Source organism: Passer domesticus, chromosome 9 (assembly GCF_036417665.1).
Source record: "Passer domesticus isolate bPasDom1 chromosome 9, bPasDom1.hap1, whole genome shotgun sequence".
NCBI lineage: Eukaryota > Metazoa > Chordata > Aves > Passeriformes > Passeridae > Passer > Passer domesticus.
The window spans coordinates 39,743,871-39,766,898 of NC_087482.1; the positions used below are offsets into that span (position 1 = coordinate 39,743,871).

Below are 23,028 nucleotides of genomic sequence, written 5' to 3' on the forward strand. Positions count from 1 at the left end.
CCTATATTACTTTAAATAGATGGAAGCTTTACTTAAGATAACCAGGTTAGTTAAGATACATTGCAGTGCTGTTTGTAGCTGCCTCAGTTTGCAGCCAAGATTCTCCTTCTGCCTGCAGAACACTTGGTATTGACAATTACTGTCAGCACCGGACTCAGCAGTGAATCCATTGCTTACCTGCTGTGCAGATTTCTTGGCAGAAATCTCATTTTTTGGGCTGATTGCAAGCCTGGTGGTAAAAGAGCTGAGCTTTCTGTCTGAAGTTTGCCTGGTTTTGGTACAGTCTGTTTCATGTGGTTCTCAGGGCTGGTTAGTTGCCTTCCTTTCCCTCCTTGTGCCTCTTCCTCAGATCACAAGCTCTTAAAAACAGTAATTTGGGAGGTTTTGTCTGTCACATACTAAATTACATGTTCACCACAGCCATAAAGGGTAAAACAATATAATTATTTTTATTACTTTATCAGGATCTGAGTACCTGAGACACGAGTTACAAGCAAATTATGGGAGTTATCACAAAATTTATTTTCCTCCGAGATGTCAACGACTTTGTTACTACAACTGTGCTGTTTTCTCCCCTTTTCAAAAATTGTTCAGATCTTAGTGGAGGGTTGTGTTATCTTAAATAAAAGTTCTACCACAAGTCTGCCTGTAGAGAAAGAGATCTACCAGTTAAGTTAAAACAAGGTGCACTTGCATGTTTTTTACCTTAGTGTGATCAAGACTAATTACCTTCTAATGAGAAGACAAAACCCAGCTAGTACAGAGCAAATGTATTCAAGATAGCTGTTGGTGGACATAATTTAAACTTAGTTGGTCCGTGAAGTAAATAGTTCAAGCAATCCATATTTTGTCAACATTTCAAAATAATGGACTTTATTTACAATTTCCTTATATAGTACTAGAAGCAGTTCCCTGATGTCTTAATGTAAAACCTTGTAAATTGATAAGTTGGTGCATTTACTTAAGGTGGATTTGGATCAGACTCCACTAAAAACAAATTCGGTGTTTGGGAGGTTGTAGAGATAATAGGAAATTATATCTGGACTGTCAGTGTAAATTTGATAGTGTAGGGCACTGTAATTTTAATACCTCTAATATTAACTATAGTGATTAAAATTTTTCAAGAAGTATAACCAGGTTGGTGTAGTGTTGAAGGCATGTTATGCTGTTCCGTGGAATCTTTGTATACAAAACATTTTACTGTTCACATCAGGCATCAGCCTACAATGTCCATTGTCAAATTACACTTAGTGGTGAGTAGTATGTACATCTTTGTTGTAAATCAGGCTTGGACTTTTAAAACTAATCTTAATAAGCAGATGCTTATGCTGAGAATGGGTAGGGGAGAATGAGCATTAGCAATGTCCTGGCTTTAAAATGTTTCTGCAGAGCTTTCACATATTCCTTTGCTCTTTTTGATCAAGCTTTCTGTTCTTTTGTCATAACCTTGATAGTTTGTTCTTTGCCCTTTCACGTCTTGGTAGTTTTGCTTTCTCTTTCTCTGATTAAGTTTTCATTCTCCTCCTCCTTTGAATTGCAATAAGCAGACTTCTGGCAAATAGGAAACTGCTGTTCTGGTCTCTGCACACAGGCTGCCTTTACTCTTTTCCTCCAGCAGCTGCTGTTCTGGAGATGATCTTAACCTCACTTTTTTTTGTTGATATTTAATTTCATTTCTAGAAGGGATGTTGTCTTATTAGATACTGGAATAGGTGGACTGTGCAATGGTCCCAGTCTGAAAAGATACAAGATTTGTAGGACATTTGATACATTTGGGGAGTTAGAAAAGAAAAATCCAATTAAAATACATAGCTGTGGTAGTCACTGAAATCTAGTGGGTAATTAAATGCAAGCTGCTGGCCTGTTCTCTGAGGTAGTTTTAGCCTGTTTTATGTGTTCTGTTATGTGTGATATTAAGTAATAGAAATGAGGTATTGAGAGTATGCAGGCACAGTTAGTTTTAATGAGCATGAGTTTCTTCAGTGTGTCTGTCCTGAAAGAGAATGCTGGAAATACTAAGAAATTATTCAATCATTTGTGTGTTTCCACAATGTGTTTTAGAGAAAAAGATGGCAGCTTAGTGTAAGAAAACTTTCCAGATGAGGCATGCTGAGCTCCATTTTACTTGATGTACAGTATGCCAAATTATCCATTATTGCTTTTTCTTTTTGTGTTAGAAAATGATGCTACATTGACCTTTTCCAAGTAAGAAGCATTTTCCTTATTACATGCTCAGCAACTCATGCAGTTATCTCAGAATTGTGTATGGCATGGGCTTGTTCTGGTCTTGCTAAAGGGTGCAGTAATGCATCATTTAAAGTTATTTTTCTAAAAACTCAGTTACATTTGAAAGGACAAGTGAATTTTGGAGATCAGTGTCCAGTGGCTTCCTATTATGGAGGTAAATGAAGTTGTTTTTCTTTCTGGTGTTAATAGAATTAATGTAACTAACAGCTCTTCTAATAGTATCTGTATGTTGATACAATGAATACAGTATTAATGGGAAAATACATTGAAAGTTTGAGTCTTGATTTAAATTTTTAGTTTGACCTTGAAAAATATTCCCAGATGGAGAGAGTTAAATGAGCCCAGCTTTGAAAGAGGAACATATGAATCACAGTTGCCAGGCTCTTCCTTGAGAGGCACAGGCTTTACATAGTGAAGTATTTAAAAAAATAATCTTCAATCCAGAGTAACAGTGCATTGAGATGCCACTGGTGAAATGCTAGAAACTTCATTAGACTTCTAAATAGAGAATGTGCATGTCATGAAGTGGCTCAGGTAGAAAGTATTAGATGTTAGAATACCAACTGCACGATATATGTGAACTTCCGTAAGTGGCTGATAGGGAACAGAAAAATTGGGCATCCATCACCTACTCCTGGAGCATGCTTACTATATAAATTTTGTTAATCTCTTCTGTATGCTGTTCTCTGAAATTTTCATGGTCTTAATTTGTCACTCCCTAACAGTGCCACATAGTGTTTGTCCTGTTGGAACACAGAGAAGTAAGATTTCCCTGAAACCTGCTCTTGCCCTACTCAACTAATGGCATGAGGCACATTAAAGATGTGAGAGTTTACCTTCCTAAAAATGAGGATTGGGAAGTATGGACTCAGGTCTCTTCCAGTTGCCTTAAATTATCTTGGTTGGGTCAAAGTCCTTACAGTTTCAAAGCTATTGTTAAATTGCATTTAGGCTTCTTACCTTTGCTACTCCCTCCCTGTTTATGTTGAGATGTTGTTCTGATATCAGTGTTGTAGGAGACCACTGTGGGGTGCAAGACCTTTTGCATTGATTTGTGTGATCTGGCTGGAGTCTTGTGAATGACTTCCTTTGAAATCAGTTGTGATTTTGGTGTGCAGCGAATTTTTTTCTCTGTGTCAAGTGGTTTTACTCTTACACAAACTCACAAAGGACCATTCTATTTCCTGGCATTCTGTCACTTGGAGCTAGGATTTTAAAACTGAAGGTATTCCACAGTGTAAAGGACCTTTGTAAATTATTCAGATTTCTTGGGATCCTCAAACTGAACTAGGAAAACACTTTTGTTTGCATCAATTTCTGTCAGTTGGTCTCAGTTGCCATTTAAAATGGCAGTTCTGTATTGCCAGCAAATATTCTTGGAAGGTTTCTTACAGTGATGGCACACGGATGTGGTGTCTCTGACTGGTGTGAAGGAGTGCTTTATCTTGCAGTCCTCCCTTGTTAACAATTCCTTCTGTATTCAGTACAAGCTGGTGTGAAGTCTGGGATGCAGCACAGTCTGAAGGCACAGCTATGGGAACAGGTTCCAGGTGTGGATTTACAGTTGCCTCAGCATCACACAGCCTCTCTGTGGGCTATTAACAATGTAAATATCAGGCACTGCATGCTGTTACTGTCCCATTCATCTCAGCTGCTGGTGAAAGTGACCCTGGAGTATTTGCTTGTGTGTATAAACTTTGATACATGGGCATACCCAAAGAGAATACTCCTACATGAAATATTAGCAATGACATTTAAGCTTATGCTTGTTTTCATACATAGCTTAATATTACATCACAGAAAGTAGATATTGAAAAATAGAAGCTTATTCCTACCTGATTTTTCCCCCCTCAGCATATATTTACAATTTTGTCTGGCTTGCAGTAGTTGGGCGTGTCGCAGGTTTTCATGCTTTTTTCAATAAACTTTATATAAGTAAATAAGCAAGAGTTGCTATTTAAAGTGCAGATGAGATTATTTGTTTACTTGATGTAACCTCAGTTGTGTAAAGGTGTCTGTGATTTAGGTGAGGGTAGCTGTGATCTCAGCCAAGTTAGATGTCTTTGGTCATTGCATTTGCATCCAACTGCAAAATCCAGTTGGGGCTGTTATTGCAGGTGTCATGCTTGATTTTGATGTAGCACTAGCAAGATGTGTGGAAAATGGGATAAACCTTATATCTTCTAAATAATTTTTTTGCATTTTTTTATTATGAAGATACATACTAATTCTGGAAGTAGTTTTGGTGTGGTTATATTCTCTGTCTGTGAGGAACAAAGTGGACAGGGCTGATGGTGTCTTTCTGTGAGCAGTTGCCTTGAATTATGGCACACTTAATGTGCAACACTCAATTTATTTCATAATTGCTGTTCTATTAATGAACAAAGCAGTGGATGTTGCTAAAAGTATACATAGGCAAATTAGTAGCTGTAAAACAAAACTGTGGGGTCAGTTCCAGCACAAGAGTAAACAAGTTTAACTAATTTTCTAAGTTTCTATTAAAATAAATCTATAACTTGAGAGTTTTTATAAGAAAATAAGTTTACTTATGTCAATTTTTAACCTTTAAATAGTGTTACAGATCCTTAGGCACATATTATGTTTGCAGTTTGGATTTTTTGTCTTTTAATGATTGAATAACATTTTTAGATTATAAATGTAATATACTTTTAAGTTTTGTAGTGAATGCTGAATTTATTGCTCCAGTAGTCTCTGAATGCAATTAAAACTGTTAAATATATTCTTAACAAACTGTGTTCTTCAAAGTAAAATTGTAGAAACTAATTTTATTTGTAAAAGTCTCCAAGTATGTGTGTTATCTCCGCAATCCACACATGCTCTGACATACTGTTATCTCTGGTTCTGTCTCCTGTGTAGCTGTTCCATGGATCTCTGGCAGCAGATGGCTGGACTATAATGCACTGTTAAACAAATAAAACCATTAGGCATGTAATTCTGCCCGGTGAATGACTGTGTGTTTAAAATGCTTTAAAAAAATTAAATAGCAAATGAAGTTCACTTTTGAATTCATTTAATGACGTTGGAATAAAATCTAAAGCCCTTTTCAGAATACATAAAACATCCCCTCTTGTGTTTTGTTTGTCTCAATTGAAGTCAGTCTTTTTTTATTGCATTATTGCATCTGGTATAAAATAATCAGTCCTAAATCAGTTTTCTAATAGATGTTTTCTACAAGTAATCACTCATTTTACATTTATCTTTGTAGTAAGATTTTTGCTTTTGTAATACTCCAGCACAAAATTATCTATTGCATTATATGCTCTTTTTTCCTCATTTTCAAATTTGATACAAATGTCTCTAAAATTTTGATTCAACACTAGTGTCATGGCTCTGTAATTAAACTGTTTTTCTATAATTGTCAGCAGCTGAGAGATGCCATTTTGTCTTTTTGTTTTTAGATATGCCAATATTTGGTCTTTGCCCGGCTCATGATGATTTCTATTTGGTGATGTGTAACCACTGTAATCAGGTCGTAAAACCACAGGCATTTCAATCACATTATGGTAAGTGCTTAACTATTTTTAATAATTAAGAGTGAGGTTAAATCAGGATTAAGCCTGGCAATTTTTTTTTAATTGATGGTAAATAGATCATTAAATTATAAAAAATGTCAAAGAACATAACCTTTATTTAATAATTTTATATACATTGTAATGCAGTTACATAAAGATCTTGTTTTTTTAGTTTTTTGTTTTCTTGAAATGCTGCATAGCTACAGTTCAGTTTCAAAATGACATATCTCGTGTATTTCACAGCCAATATGTGTAGTGTGTTTGTGTCTCTGTGTGTCATTTCTCTTTGTGTATTTAAACAGATTATTTTTGCATGGGTTCTGGTACAGTGTGAACTTGAACTGAAAGCTAAACTTACAGTGAAATTTATAAAATGTAGTAAGCTTCCAATAGCCAGTAAGCTTATTTATTTATTTTCAGAATTATCAATTTGTATTTGTTTTACTGGTCCAGTGGTTTTGTATATAAAGTGTATAAGGAAGCTCTTGTTGTGTTGGCTGGCCGATGTTTAGAGAGGACTGAGAAAATGTGAAGTGCTATGCCAGTTCAAGAGCTTGGTTACTTCCTCCAAGCCTGACTGGGGGTGGTTGGCAGTTCTGCTTTTCCATGCTCCTCTCAAGACTAGAAATTAACCTCAAACAGTTTAATGCAAATATTTGGATAGGAGGTTTTTTGGAATTCAGCTTTTTGTTTCTTACATGAGGGGTTTTCTGACCAACTCCTAATAAACATGACGGACAAAGCATCTTCTGAGCTGGTCCTTCCTCCCCGTGTGTGCATGTATTTGTACACTGTCTCTTTTCTCCAGGCCAGTGCCCCTGCTGGGTGGCTTGGTGTTTATAGGATACAAGCTGGGTATGGGCAAGGAACCTCTTCTAGTGTGGAGAAAAAGGAATAACCTTTTGTGCATCTTAAATAATCCAATGCTTTGGCAAGAAAAGATAAGCTCACTTGTTCTTCCTCGAGACTGGAGAAGGGCCTTTCTGGACTGTGCAGAGGGTGAACTTCTTATCCTTTCTCCCTCTAACTTGGCTTTGTGTTATATTGCCTTATGGATTATATAGCCCTGCCCTTCTGCTGGATCCTGCAGTTGTGTCACACAGCGTGACTCAGAAAATAACCTGAGTAGGTTTTGTGTCATAATTCTTCATAGTTTGCTTGTTACTCTTTGGATGGCTGTACTAATAATTCTTTTAAAACCCACGATTTTGTGGCTATTAGTCTCCAGAGCTGTTGGGAGCCAGAAGAAGAAAAGACCATCTTGCTTTTCTTGCTCTGGTTGCTGTAAGCCTTTCCACTAGCCAAGAGCAAGTGTACCCCTTGCCAGTGAGATTCCTCACGTGTCACTGAATATCAACTTAAGATGTCCAACAACTCCTTCTAAAATATCATATTAAACTGATTCTGACAGCTAAAAATAAATTTATGGGGGAGGACTGGATGATACTGAGTGATGGCATATTGAATATTCCATCTTGAGGTCAGTAATATTGTAGTGATGGGGAGCTGTGGATAGCTGCAGACACTTAAGGTTGTCTTTATGAAATGAGCAGGCGATTTCCAAACTCTGTCTGACAAACAGGTGTCTGGTAGGAAGCAGCAGTGTGTTTGTCCTTATGGACAGGGGGCAGAAGCAGCTCAGGAGCTGCAGAGGTGCAGCATTGTGTCTTGAGCACAGACATGGAAACATGGCATGTTGTAATGCTGCTTGTACTGCTGTTAGACTTGTCATGTGAAGTTAATTCCAGCTCTTCTGTAAGCACTGTTTGCAATTTAAAAGGCACAGAGTGAGCAGGGAACTGAAAAATGAAGGTATGGAAAGTATTTTTAAAAGTCGTGATAAATGCTAACATAATGTTTCCATTCTGTATCACTTTGTAGAAGTGTGATCCCTAAATGTGAAAATTTCTCTAATACAAGCTTTACATCAGTGGCACACTCATACTTTAGGAGCAGATAGAAATGATGAGGTTATTCTTAGTGTTTCTTAAGCCTGTTCTGAACAATGAAGAGTCTTGGCGTGGGCTGTGGCGTGCAGAGGAAACAGGCGGGGTCATTCTGATGAGAAAAACAGGCTTGGGTGGGGTGAACATCATTAAAGGACCTTAGTTTGCCAATCTCATAGCCTCAGAAAGGTAAGAAGGCTGACTTGGTGATTTTGTGTAGTACTAGTTCTATCAGCCTTCCGATTTTTTAAATCCTTGCACATTTGTCCCTTAATTAAAAAAAATTAAGTATGGCAGGTGATTGATTACCAGGCAATGATCTGTTTTTTTAAACAGTATAGGTCAGGAGAAGGAAATTGCTGAAGTCCTCAAAACATGGTTATTTTAAAACAAAATGGGTATTATCATGATAACAAGAAGGTAAAGCACTCTTTGGATTCACCACAGTCAATTCACCCTGAATTAAATTTTTTATTGATGGAATTGAAAAATTCTGAAAATTTGCAGTCCATCAATGTATCTTTTTGTTATGTTCTTAGGGTATTTTATTTTTTATTGTTGCCAGAGAAGTATTAATCTCTTAAAATATTCTATAGCTCCTGGTGGTGTGTGTTGCTGTACTTGGTGTTCTTTGAAATTTGTCATGTGAAATTTTGTTTTCTGAAGTAGTAGAAATGCTCTGTTAAAATGCCACTTTTGTCAAAGGAAAGCTAAACAAACTATTAGTTAAACCTAATGAGCTAATTAATTTCTTCCAAAGCATATTTGTGATAAACTACTTAACTAGGTAGGCTGAAAGTGCTTTGCAGGACATATGCTGGCTTTTTTCTCTGGACCATAAGTAGTCAGAAATAATTTAAATGTAACCTTATTAATTAGAATATATAACCTTTTTAGTAAAATACTTTATTGATACAAATGACAGATTTGTTTATGTAACTGATTCTTTTCTGTTTCATTCATTTGACCAGAAAAGATGCTAATATAAAATAAAATTCTACTTGTTTAGTCAATCCAAGCATGTGTCTGGGCTATGAATTTCCATTTTAATAATTTATGCAGTGGTGTTGATGTATTACTATGCTTGATTTGTAAAGCTGGTATGTGTAACACCAATGCAGGCTTGTTTTTAAGAGCAATCTAATATAGTGAGATATCTTTAGTCAGCTTGTGGCATTCCTACTAGCCTGTGTGCAGTAGCTGGCTGGCAGGGCAGTCCAGTGGCTTTAGCCCCTTGGCTTGGGGACATGGTGGGGCAGGAGCAAGCCAGCCAGCCAAGGAAAAGTTTTTTCAAGACAAATCCTCTGTTCGGTCAGATCACAGCTGTTTTCATTTGGGGGGCCAGGCAAGTGATCGCAGCCCTTTATTGCTCCTGTTCCTGCTGTTGCTTTGTGAATGGCTACACTTTCATGGTATCAGCATCCTCCTTAGATGAGTCAAGATCAGTTCAGAGGTGAAAGATAGAAAAAAGATAAAATGTTCAGGCACCGAGTCTTGTGGGTGAAGCACCTGGGATCACTTATCATGATGACCTATTCCCAGAAAGTGTTTTTCTCCAGGAGTGTTTCTCTACACCCTGGATGATGGTGTGCCAGCTGTCACGTTCCTCAGGACAGGGATGTGCCTGTCCCTCTTTGATTTGTTCTTTCCTCTCCAGAGACATGGTAGATACAGGTCTTGATCTGCACCCAAAGGCTGCTCTTTGAGGAAGCGATTGTGACAGTTATTTCAGGTTGTTCATGGAAGCCCTGAAGTGCCGTGGTTTTCAGGCTGTGTGACCTTTTGTTGGCATTTCAGCTGTTCCACAGGTTTATCTCATCTCCCTGTGGTTATCAGCCTCCTGGCTAATGAGAGCTGCTTCTCTGCCCTGGCTGGGCTGCTCTGTGCCTAAGAGAGAGCTCAGCAGTGTGAAAGGAGCATCAGCATAGAGATTTGTGGGGTTTCTTCCTTCTTTCTTTTTTTTTTTTTCCAGAGGTTTTTTTTCTCTTCTGTGCCTCAGTTTCCATGAATACAAAGTAGGGTTAAACTCTCAGCAATAATAATGAAGGCTACCTGTAAAACTTACACTGAGAGTGCCTGTGACTCACGTAGTGATTGTGAAAACCACGAATACAGTACATGTTGGAAAGAGATGATGATAGTGTGTTGGGCTGTTGAGTCATTAAAAAGCTATGTCAAGTGTTTTGATTAACTTCCATGGGTTTGGCACGGTGGCAAAGGTGAGCAGGCACCGTGAGCTTTGCCTGCTGCTGTCCTGAGAGCTGATGGGGAATTGCTTAAACATTTTGGTTTCCAATCAGTGCAGGTTTAAACCTGAAGTGTATGAATCAGAAGTGGGGTTCCTATACGTCTGTTGTGGTTTCTAGGAAGTTGTGGAATTGGAATAGATCATCACACAACCTTATATTGGGAGGACAGATCCTGGCAGTAGAGAAAGAGATGTTTGCTGGTTACTTGGGTCCATCCTCCGAGTCTCTTCGAGGTCTTTTGTGATTCTCCTTCACCTGATTGTGTAAACCGAGGTCCTTCCTCCCTCAGCCAGGGCCCACACCCACCTTTCATCTGCAGGTCTCCCAGAGTCCTAAAAGGGTTTTTTTGTGTAGGTGTTAAGTACCTGGATTCAGACACAACACATGATACTTGTGATTTTAATTGAGAAAAATGATCTGTTAACTACCTCTGTTGGAGCGCTGATGTATTTTGGATGTGTATCATACATAACTGAAGTACTACAGTCCCTGCAGCGTTACCTGTTTGGGTTCTTCTCACACTATGAATTGAATATAAATTTGTCCTACTGTATATTTGTTAAATTTGGCAGCAGCTAATTGTTCTGAAAAATCTGTCAGTATTTGATGTTTTTAAGTTGTTGTGATGTATTGTTTGTTTAGCGTAGAATAGGAGAGTGTGTTTAGCATGGATTCATGGATTACAAAGTCAAAGATAAAGTGTCTGTACAAGACAGCATTTGAAGCTGATAAGAAAAGAAAGGAATGTACTGAATCTTGTTCCAAAGCCATTGGACCTGAGGACTGGTTTGTTTGTTGCTTCATTTTTAGGTTGGTTGGGTTTTGTTGGTTTTGTGTGTGCGGTATTTTTTCTCATGGGAGATTTCTTGAGCTCATCCTCATTTTGGAGGGATAAGCCTTCATTATGGCCTGCATACTTTTGGCAGCAAGCAATTTGTTTCGGTAATCAATGTCCACTGTTCACTAAAGTCTTTTTAAAGCAGTGTGAAAAGTTTTTTTTATAAATCATAAGAATTTTCTTGGATATCAGTGATCTTCTGTAGAAGGGTAACAGCCAAAATAAACTTGAATATTCTGTGGTGTGTCACAGATGTGCTGGAGCAATCTGCCAAGCATATTGCCAAACACACACAGGTGGCATTTGGCATATTATGGCTCCAGTTAATGTATATGTTTTAACAAATTATCTTTGGCAGTTTGTTTGAATGCACAGTCCTCTCACACTACTTCTAACAGTCCAAGTTCCAGCAGCTGGATCTTAATTTGTGGATCCAGCAACAACTAGTTTAATTTCTTAGTAGAAATTTGTGAAATTCTCTATCTTTTGCAAGAATTGTTTTGGCATATAGCAGGGAATGTGCTCAGGGGTCAGGAGAGGATTCATTTCAGAAGGAAAAGTTTCAGCTGGCTATTTAGTAATTTTTAAATAATGCATCATTAAAAAAGAAATTATAATAATGTGAAAAGAAACTCTGTAAACATATTTTGAGCTTTGAAATGTGCACCCCCAAGCCATTAGCTGAATACCAAATGTGCCATGCAGATTTTACAGAGTGGTGGAGTTCGGTGCTGTGGTTACTTGTATCATCACAGACTGTTCACATGCAGAAGATTATTTTTGTACACAGAATGGTTGTGGTCTTTGTTTAGTACATGAAAGCACAGGGAGTCTGAGAAGTTGATGGCAGTTTTCTAGTACAACTTCCTCCTTTTTTTGTGGGTACATGAGTTTGTCAAGCTCTGGTTGAAGACATAAAGGAGTTTTTAAGTATTGGCTAAGAAAAAAGGTGATGTTCAGCTTCAGAGTTAGGAGATACTGATTATTCAGTTTGCTGCTTACCATGTAACTCATGTTATTCTCTCTACAGCACTGTGTGTGCTAAAATACTACAAACTTCAAGTGCTTGGTGTGCTTTAGGCTATTCATACCTTGGGTTAATGTGAAAATAATTGTATGCTGTTCTGCCATAGCAGAAGATCTAGATGCAGAAGTCCTTTTGGTTTAATATTGTCCTTTAAAAATCCTTTGGTTTAATACTGAAGAGAGAGTATATTTTTTTTATTCTATGCTTACTGAAATGTTAAAATATTTAAAACTAGTCAAACATACAAAATCATGCAAGGGTCCCATAAGAACCCCGCTCCTTAAAAAAAAAGTGATCTCCTTGCTGGATATTTGCTTGGACACTGGGACTGACTGCTCTGTTTTCAAAACAAATGTTGATGGGGAAGAACAAATGGAAAGAAAGAAAGAAAAACAAATATTTATCTTTGTGGGAAAAGAAGAAGCAGTGCCATGTTCACTATCACAGAAATGGTAGTTCAGCAAGAGGGAGAAAGCATGTTGATCAATAGATTAGAATAAGATCTAAAGAGAACAAGTAATTGCAATAAAAAGTTGCTATTGAGTGTATATGACTACAGCTTCACTTTGAGGGTAGCCAGGTGGGATAGTTTCATCAGGTCTGCAATTAAAAATGACTGACAATGAGAGGACTTGACCAATCTAGAATCAAGGTTGAGTTTCATCACTCAGAACTCATTTTGTGAGAGGAAACGGCGCATGGAGCAGGACACAGCTCTCCCAGCCATCATTGCTGACTTTCTGCAGGGTCAGGGAAGGCCATTCTGCATCAGCTTACGTGATCCACATCCTTGGAAGGTTTCCTTCTCAGCTAAAAGGGTTCTTTCTACTGCCTAAGCCACTCCTCCAGGCTGGAGCTCAGCCAGGGGAGGTGGCACACGCTGAGGGCAGGCCATGGGCACACAGGTCTGGCACACTGCCCTAAGCTGGGTGCAGGAGAAGGAAGCTGCAACCTGTTTAAGAGCTGGGAAGGCGGAAGAAAACTGAGTTGAAGTAAAAAAAAAAACAAACTAATTTCTGCTGTTCTGGAGAGATGGGAATATGTCAGAGCCATGGAGATACAAACTTGGTGTTGGAGGGTGGGGCTAGTAGTAGTTTAATTTCAAAAGCTAACCACATGCAGATGAATTATTTATAAGGACTTTCTCATTTGTTTTTTGGGGAGAAGTGTGTTCTCATGAGCTGTGCAGATTATTCCAAGAACTGCAAACCTCAGTGAATACCACAGCACTTTGTGATTCCAGGGAGGAGTATTCTGGGAAGCTTGTAAAATTGTTTTGAGTATTGAACTGTCATGAAGAAAATAATTTTTGGTTTTTTGCCCTTCCCCCCCCCCCATGAAAGTACATAGTTTCCAGTTGCACAGACTGTACCCTCTCATCCCAGCATCTGACTCTTGAAGAGCTGTTGTGTTTGGGATGGTCTCTTCTCTGCAAGCACAACTTCACAGGTCAGATAGGAAATCCCATCAGTAACCTTCATTTACATTGCTTCTTTTGAAGATACCAGTGCACCCAGTACAGCTGGCTCTGCAGTACTGCCTGGGGCAGTGGTGCCCAGCTTTGGCAGGGCTGCCTCAGCACAGCTGGAATTAAGTGGTTTGTAGTCTGTGTGTGAGTGTGTCCGAGGAGGGGAAAGAGAGGACACTGGGGAATAGCTAAAAAGGGAAATGTAAAACAAAGAACTTGAGTAAAATACATGTAAAAAGAAACAGATGAAGACAATAAGGAGGAAGCTAAATAAGGAAGGTAGGACAAAATTACCTAGGAGGAGGGAGAATGCAGTAGGTACAGTGCTGGTTTTATTACTCTGTAACAAAGGGTAAAAGTGGTAGAAAGGAGAAGAGGCTAAACAGGGCAAAACAAACAAAAGCTTTTTCACAAGTTTTTCCTCTCTCAATGTTTTGGCAGCAATGCTATTAATGTGGTTTGTGTAATGCTGTGATGTTCTTGGATTTTGCACATTTTGGTGGGGGATGAGGGCAACAAGAATGTGTCCTGCTGGCGACACATCTCCTGGCTTTATCAGGCACTGAGCATCAAGGGAAGAGATGGATATATGCATATGTGTGCATTTAGTAACAGTGCACCTTTTAGTTTCTTTTGCATTGCTTTTACTGTTTCTGTTTGGACTTCTTAATGTTATTCCACAATTCTCATTTTCTATACCATTTTTTTAGACATTGGATGTATGTATGTAGCCTTCAGCAGCTTTTGCTGTTAGAAGAATCCCTGCCAGGGAAGATGAGGTATAGTGTGCTAGGTGGAAAAAAGTTATCCATACTGGACCAACATAAAAACAATGTTTTGTAGGAACTTCACCTGCCACCTCTGAAAAATTAGAGGCGGCATTTTAAAATCTGTATTCTCACCTACAGCAATATGCACAGAAGGGTAACCAGGCATTAGGCACGAGTCAAGCCTTTGGAAAGACTTGGGCAATATTTTTCTTAGCAAGTTAAAGAAATCTATAACATTCTGGTTTTAGGCTCAGCTAAAAAGTAGCTGCTACTTACTTTAGTTGGGCATTATCTCAAGTAGTTTTCACCTGTTATTTATTTGGTTTTGATCACCAGTTTGCTGGCTTTTTAAAAAGAAACATGATACTGCCTTGAGGGTTTTTTTCCTTCCAAGCAATATGATACACTTAAAAACTAACATATGATACACTTTAAGTCTAGAAACTGTGTTTTTAAGATATAACCAGAAGAGGGAGTGTATAGCACTTTCTATACAATGAAAGCTGTAAGTTTATTGATGAAGAGCAATCAATAACCACATGGCTTTTTTTTAAGTTAATAAATATGCAAGGTCAAATTCACTTTCAAAATAATACAATTATTGCCACCTTTTTAAGCTTCTCATTAGGCTTAATTCAGTTTAACACTAAATAATTATATCCAAGTAATGTAAATGGCCTGGAAGGCAATTCAGCTTTCTAAGTGGTGTGCTGTGTCTACCTGTAACAAATATTCAAACAGCTTTTCAGTAGCAGTCTTTGATTAGGTCTTGCATTATCCAAGTCTGAGAGCTCCATAACAATATGGATCAATTAAAAATATGTTTTTAAAATGTAGAAAATAAACAGGAATGGACAAATATTATATGTAATTTTATGTAAGTTTGTGATATTATTGTCTAATAGGCCATCATTAGCTATCTCAGGCTGTAACAGCCAAAATACTTCCAAACCTTATTATCTCCTATTGATGAAACAAATTGTAGTGTTTGTATAGAAAATAATAATTTTTACTGTGTGTAGATGTTCCTGCAGTTGTTGTGCAGCTGGGAAGCAGGTTAATCTTTTTCAACAATACAAAAAAAATGTAGGAAAAACATTTGTACCTTATGCAAGTTCTGTGGTGTCAGAGTGCTGCTAGCCCCAAAGGCAGCAATCCTATTTTGTTTCACCAAGTTGCATTATAGAAAGAAGGACCACTGTCAAGAGATTCTTGTCCTATTTTCTGTTCTCTCTTCCCCCGATAACGAGTTACCCAGGTTGGTGTGACACTCTCCCTCTGCACTGCTTTGTAAAGGATGCAATTAGGCCAGGCTCCTGCAGGGCTGAAGCAGTTCCTACATAACTGAGTTTTTCCTTGTTGTTTGGCAAGATTGTCAGAAAACCTTTAATTCACAATTCTATATGAAGTAGCTTTCCAAAAGGAAGCCTTCTCTTTTAGCCAGATCACCCTCTTATGTTTCTACCCCACGGGATTTTCTCCCTCTGCCGGGTCAGGAGTGGTTTTGTGCTGTGTCCTCCCTGTCTGACCCTGCTGGTTGCAAAGAACCTGTTTGTCATGTCTGGCTCTTGGAAAAGCCCTGGTTTCTGTGGAGCATTGGGTGAATTCTGTGCATTAGGTAGAAGGTGTGCCCCTGTCAGGGCCTAAAACTTTCTGATGTGTGTAGATTATTTGTAGAGCTGGGTTGGAGTCATTTTTATGTGATGTGCACTGAGTGTTTTAAGAGCTGTTCATCACTGTGTGATGGTACATATGGTGCTCACATGGAACTCATGGCTCTTCTCCTTGCTAAGAGGAAAATTGGCTGTGTTTCATTACTGCATGGCTGAAGTTGTCACCTGGGTTCTTAAGCATTTTGGTTTTCTGCTGTATGAGGGTGGGCTTCATGAAGTAATTGTTTGTACTTCTTTCACTTTTCTAGATTATAATGAAAATAATGTAGTACTCTGTAAAAGCTCTGGCCCTGCTCATCATTGGCATGGGACTAGCTAGCACTCATTTTCTTCAGTTTCATTTTGGCTTGCAGCCTCTGCCAAGCCACATGTAACCACGTATATGCCTGGAAACATGCCACACTGGGCTGTCTCCTGGCCTCTAAGGTCAGAGGAAAGGTTTTAAAACTGCCACAGTTCAGTCCCCTCCCCATCACAGTAACATGTACTATTTGACCAAAGGTCATCATGTGGGTCACGAAGCAATCCACCAGCTAGCTTCTAAAAATACCTGGGACTGCTTTAATAGCCATAGAAATTATATAAACTTATATATGTGTGTGGTATTGCAAGGCTGGATGCTCACATCTTGCTTGCCACAGACTGAGAATGACACCTAGGAACTGGTCAGTGCCAGGTTTGTATCTCTGTAGGATTGGTCTCTATTCAGACTGAGGATAGGCACTGACCTTTGGGGCCATACTTATCTTCTTTTCCTGTGATTACAAGAATATATCTAGGAAGGCTGGAGTTGGCAGATGGTTAGGATGTGGTGAAAGCCCTGCAGAGCTCCTGGACTGTTTTGCTATTTCCTCTGCCCTGTCCCAATTGTCCAGGTGGCAGAGATTCACAATAGCTGTGGCTGTACACTTGAAATCTAATGGACTCGATGTCCTTTCCTGATTTTAGTCCCTGGAAATGACATAATTCTGTACAGAAACCTTCATTCTATGTGTGCACATGAGCTGCATGAGTAGCAGTTATATTTTGTTTTCTGGTGTAAACAAGCATGTTGTGTAAGTGGAGTTGATACTAAGGCATAAAATGCTGTCACTTGATTGTGCACCAACAAGCCTGTCAAGTTGTTCCTCTGTACTCAGTCATCTATTTTATTTTGGACGTGCTCCAGTTTTCTGAAACCTGAGGAACTTCTAAGCTTGCTCACTTGGAAAAGAAAACATCAAAACCAGTAATCTTGCCCAATATATTTGTTTTGTTCTGCAGCATGTAAAACACTCCAGCTGCTAGTGAAAAAAAAAATCCATGTATTTCAAAAGCCATTGCCTTCTGTTTCTGGAGGTTCTGGGAATTTAATTCATGCTGGTACTTCAGAGCACTCTTTTCCAAATACTAGGCAGTAGCACTACTTTTTTTGTGATTTTGCTGCTCTTTTACTAAGGCTGGCTTTGTGGTGTCATCTAGCAAATCAAGGGGCTCTTTCCATGCACCCCCCACAGCAGCAAAGTTGATTTTCTAAGTAACCATGCTGGAGTCCTCAATTGATCAACTTTAAGATGTTCCATGTTGGCTCAAGGCCCATTATTCTCTTCCTTCCAGGAAGCATAATAATAGTAGCCAGTAACCAAACAATCTCTGTAAAGCAAAATATTTACAACAAAATCATCTTAGACAGTACTAAATGTAAATATAAGCAGGCTGCAGTGTAAGCAAGCCCAGCTTATGCACTGTTGATATCAATCAGATTAAATTCCTTGGAAGTTTTATTTTTTTCTATGTACCCCTCAAAGCTTCTAGGAACTGGCAAACTTATCATTACTGCAGTTCACAGCCCAGCTGGTTTTTGTGCCCAGTTCTTACGCCTGCAGCCCTCTCCCTGGGATCAAGTCACACTTTAATTCTTGCTAGTCCTCGCTCAGTTCACTGCCAGCTTTGGCACAAGCAGGCATTCGGTTTGTGACACTGTCAGGCTCTGCTCTTTGTTGTGGACAGAGCAGATGGTGCAGAGGCTCAGGCTGAGTGGTCGGGATTGGGGGAGAGGGCAGGAATGCTCTTTGCCTGTGGCAGTATTAGCTCGCACCAGCCAGTTCAAAGTGGTTGTGAAACTGGTGCCTGAGTTTGCTGAATTTTGAGAAAGGATAAGTGAGTCTTAATGTGAAGACAGTGAAGCCTGGTTGTCTGTGGCTTTGTCCTGTGTGTTTTGCCATCACTCTCCCATTGCAGCACCTCCTGCTCTGTGCACACACAGAGCTTCAGGTTTCATGTCGTGTTTTGCTTTTTTTTTTTTTCTGGCCAATTAAATAAGACGTGTGCACGACTGGGCTGGAATGTGCTCATGGTGTCCAGCCAGCAAAGATCTTCCTGCCTTCCTTCTGTGACAGTACCAAGAAGTCCTACCTTTGCTGTCTGAATGCTGCTTTTATTGTTAATGATAAACACCAGTATCTTCAGAACATCTCCCAGCAGGGTGTGGGAGGGCACCATTTCAAATCCAGCTCTTCAGTTTTACTACAATCAGCCTAATTCTGAAATACAGAACACTGTAATGTAGACAAGTGTAAGGAGATGTGATAGAGCTGTATTTATCTCACTTAACAAAACCAGACAAGAAATGTAATGCAAGTAAAAGATTGGTCAGAGAATTTTCATTCTTAAAATAAATTTTCCTGGCAATGCAAAATGTGCAGGATACTTCAACTTCTGGATTCTCTCCACTCCCCCAGTTCTATTCTTGTTTGTTTGTTTTCAGTTCCTTGACATTCTGCAGTACTCATTCATACAAGGGAGCTGCTGTATGTGTGTGTGTAGTGATAGCATCACAAATTATATAAATACCTTTTTGTGTTTCATGTGTTCTGTGAGAAAAAGAACAGCATCAACTCCCTCTTTTTTTTTAATTATCTGGAGTGGTAGGAAGCAAACTTTCTTCCATTGCAATGGTTTTGGCACAGTTCAAGCTGTCCTTGGGTGATTGTGTAACACCAAAGACCTGGAAATGAGGTTCTCTGCAGTGATTCATGTCAAACTGCTTCTCTCCCTCGTGCCCTGTCCCGATGGCAGAGCAGGAGTCTCCTCTCTGCAGCATGTGCAGGTGGGTGTTCTGTGTGTATGGATCTGCACAGTGCATTATCACAGCTTGCTAATTTTAGCTTTCTGAACTCAGGTATTAACTGATGGTACGAGTGTTTCTATTGAATCTAACGTTGTTGATGTTTTGGCAATTTCTTTTCAATGGCTTCAAGTATTGTTGATAGAAAATAAAACCTCTTGCAATATTTAGTACCAGGAAAAGAACTTAGTAATTTCATTGCCTTACATAATGGGTTGCTTTTACTACGTTAAGTAAAATCACTTTTGCATTTGTCACAGTACACTGGCAGCACATGATTTCACTGTGCCACTCAATTTCAAGGTGAAACCTTGTGAATATTTACTGCTTAGTATTACTCAGAAGCCTTTAGACATTGGGAAATAGTAGGTAAAAATGCCTGCATCGAGGCAGTTGGCATATATACTCCTGCTATAACATAAGCAGGCAAAAATCCCATTGTATTCTCTGTGCCATTGTGTGCCTCCCCGTGGGCCCAGGCTGCTCTCCCTGTGCGAGTGTCCCGTCATGCCTCTCCCTTCCATTCCAGCTCCTGCCTTGATGCCCAGCTGCTGGGGTTTCTTAGCAGTTGGGTTCTTTGTCCTCACTCTTACCCAGAAGGAAAACAGATTTCTGCATTGTTCCATGTGGGAATTATGTTGCCTGATCTTGGTCAGTTTATTTGTGGAACAAGCAACAAAATAAAACTTACTTGCCCTCTTGTCCCTAAAATAAGAATGGGCCAAGTCAAAGACTAAGAATTCTAGTTTCTAACAAATACATCAGTGCTGGTTCCCCACACAGTATTTTGAAGTCAAGAATTTTGTGAACCACTAAAATCTGTTGGAGACTTACCCAGTTTTAATTATGGGTGTGAAGTGGAGGGTGTACTGTAGAAACAAATCCTTCCAAAACACTGGTACTAATTTGGTGGTGGAAGGAGTAGTGTTTTAAAAAGAGCATAATCCAAGGAAATGTCATGTATCCCCCATGTCATTAACAATGTCATGTCATTAATGGGTAGGTGACATGAGCTGTCAACTTCTTGAAATTTGGAGCCACAGAGGAGCTGGTTGCTGTCTAGTATTTTGAGTGCATAGACATGGGAATGTTAGTATTTAGTATCTGTGGTTTAGGATTTAGTATTAATTTTGAAGCTTGGTAATAGGAGCAGTTAACTCCAGGTTTCTGCAAGTTTCTTTAAATAAAGAAAAAAAAACAACCCCAACCCTAGCAAAGCCCAGTCTGCTGAAGTGGTACTCCCTTCTTGTTTAAACCTTCTTAATGAAGAAAAGTAGTATTATAACACATTGATGCTAATACACAAAGGTGTTTGTACAAGGCAGCTGCCTCTCTTCTTGGCAAACTTCTTGTTTTAGTGAAAAAGTAATTTGCTTGGTTTTAAAAATGAATTTGTGTGTAATTTGATAAGTGAGGGAAGACCAAAAATTTCAGCTTGGATTATGGTTACTTAAAATAAGAGCAAAAGCCACAAACTGGTTTTTCCTATTCCTTTCGTCAGCAGATATGCTGTAATTTTTATAAGTGATTACTTAGGAAATGGTCCAGAAATTAATAATTTCGTAAAATCACATTTTAATGTCCATGTGCTGGCTTTGGGTGGAAATCTGACCTTGACAGTCAGACCTCAGAGCATGGAGATTTGGGATGTGGAGACCCATCTGGAAATCCAGTAAACAGCGGAGTGCATTTTTGCTGCTGGAAAAGCACAGCAGGAGTGTCTGCCAGGGTGGCAGGGGCCGCGTCCCTCAGGGCAGCGCTACCCCAGGGAGCCGCAGCTCGGGGGTGGTGGGTGCCCCCAGGCTGGGCCGTGTCACCCGCGGTGGGGTGGCTGGTGACAGGCTGGAGAAATTGTCCTGGAGCCGCTGTGGGAATCCCAGGAGCATGCACAGAGCCGGGCCTGGCTGTGTCGTGCCGGTGCCACCCCCAGAGTGCCTGGCAGCGGGTCTGTGGGTGAAGCCGGGGCTGGGAGAGGTCTGGGGGCCGGCCCGGAGCTGCCGAGGCCGGCCCGGATGTGGCCGGCGGCACTGCCTGCGGAGCCGCGGGCCTCGGCCAGCTCCGTGCACGGCGTGGAAAATCCCACAGCGAGGGATTAAACACTGCGAGCGGCCCCGTGAGCCCTTCTGAAATGTCACCGGAGCCGTCTGGCACGGCTCCAAAAGCAGGCGGGCAGCGAGCTGGCCACGGGCAGGGACAAACCCCGAGCCCTGATCCTCAGAGCTGCCGGCCGGGCACAGGCAGCATCCGCCAGACGCTGCTGTGAGTTCATTCCCTGCGGAAACCTGAAAATCCCCAAAAGCCACATCTCTCAGACAGCAAGAGAAAAAAATAGCAATCCAACGTTAGACAGCCGATTGCAGTCCCGTCAGCCCCTCAGATAAATTGGCAGCTGTTAATCAAAATGTTAATTAAAGAAACTAGTAAGAGTGTGTTCATTTTAGCTTGTTTTTCTGAGCGTGCTCACCCGTGTGATGTATAAATCGGAGGGCAAACACACACTGACACTCTGGCTGGCTCTGGGCAGGAGGGTCTGTGCTGTTCCTCTGGGCTCCGGGGAAATGGGAAACGCAGCCTGCATGTGTCAAGTGCAGTCATGTTTTTCATTTAAAAGGTTAAACTGCACAAACATTTTAGTTAGCACATCCTAATTACAGCATTGCTCCATTCTTTCAAAAGGAAGTGTGAAAAGGCTGGTAATATTTAATTTGAAAGACACTATTGTGCAGGCACAGTAGGTCTGTGCCCTCATTTGACTGTATTAGTGATTTCCCTGGGATTTTGCTGCAGTAAATTTTTAATTAGTGCAAAGTTTAACGTGGTCAGTGTTTTTAAACATGAAAACCGTTGTTTTATGCCACTTGTGATTGATCAGTGATAATGAAATAAGCAGCAATGATATTTTTTTATCCTTCGAAACTTACTAATGCCTACAAACGTTTAATTGGGGTAAAGCAATTTAAGAATTTGACTTAAAAGAAGAAACCAAGTTATTTGCTTTCCACTGATGTTGCAGATTGCCTGTTTACATTGCAAGAGATTTCAAATTTTGGAAATTTGAAAAATATTGCAGTACCACTGATTTGCTTCCCATCGTCCTTTTCCATTGTGAAAGGGTTAAACATTTTGTGCTTAAAACTGCAGAACAGAAAGAGGGGTGCTAGCTGTGCAGGCAGAACCCCGTGCTGTTCTCATTTGTTGAGTTTTTCCTGCCCCTCAGTGTGGAGTGCCCTCTTTGCCGAAGGGAAACAGGTGGGCTGTCACATCTGTAGGTGTGACAGGTGAGACAGCGGTGTGACATCAGAGAGAGCCCCAGGAGCTCCCTCCTCACTGCCATCAGCAGAGAGGGGCTTTGGGGTTGGCCAGTTCAAATAGCTAAGTACGTGTTTATGTTTAGTTTTTAATCTTACAAAGGTCTTGTATCGTGATAGTGGATGCCACTAGTTAGTCATGCACTACATAAGAAAAATATTTGTGCTCAGTGTCTTTTTATCCTCCAGTTTCTTAGTGACAAAATCAAAGAATGTGATTTCCTTAGCTGACGTCACTATTTTCATGTACACCCTGTGATATTTCCTCCCATTTCCACGCTCAAAACAAAGTCAATTCCCTCTTGTTGATCTCTTTTGTGTGGAGAGCTTTCCATTTCAAGGCCTTTCTTTTATGCCCATCTTCAGAACTTTGAGTTAGCTGTACCCCCTTTGCATTTTGGTTCACTAACAGCTTTTAAGCAAGTTTTCATTGTCAGCACCTTTCCTTTTGTAGCAGAACTGATTCTGACAGTCAACATACAATATGTAAAGTTTGCTAGGTGTAAAGAAATAGCTACAGGGGAAAACATTTAATTCCCAATCTGGCATGAATGGAAGCATTAGGAAGATGGAAGCCAGGCAAGCATTTGGGTAGGTGAGCTCATGTGAGGTCATGACACTATATTATATTATGTGATAAGTTCTTCTCAGGAGCATTGTTGATGCTGAAGAGGAGGAACATGGTGTTAGAGATGTAAATCTAATTTCTGAGTAGAGAGTGGGCTGAGAGAGAGAAAAGCACAAATTAGGTGGTGGTTCTTCCCTTTTTTATTTGCATCTTTCAACACACTATTCTTTATTAATCTTTTGTTTACCAAAGTTTTTAGTAAAATTTGCAATAATGGTGGGGTGAGGTATTTTGA

General features: G+C 39.8%; 1 protein-coding gene across 4 annotated transcripts in view; it reads left to right on the forward strand.

Annotated features, from left to right (window-relative positions):
- Positions 1-23,028, forward strand: part of ATXN7 (ataxin 7) — an 82,126-nt gene that overhangs the window by 44,076 nt on the left and 15,022 nt on the right. For 3 of the 4 annotated variants that reach the window (XM_064432925.1, XM_064432927.1, XM_064432924.1), the window contains one exon: positions 5,667-5,771. The exons of the other annotated variant lie outside the window; for it this stretch is intronic. In XM_064432925.1, coding sequence (XP_064288995.1) covers positions 5,667-5,771 — 105 coding nt within the window. The remainder of the gene's footprint in view (positions 1-5,666; positions 5,772-23,028) is intronic. 4 annotated transcript variants of the gene reach the window in all.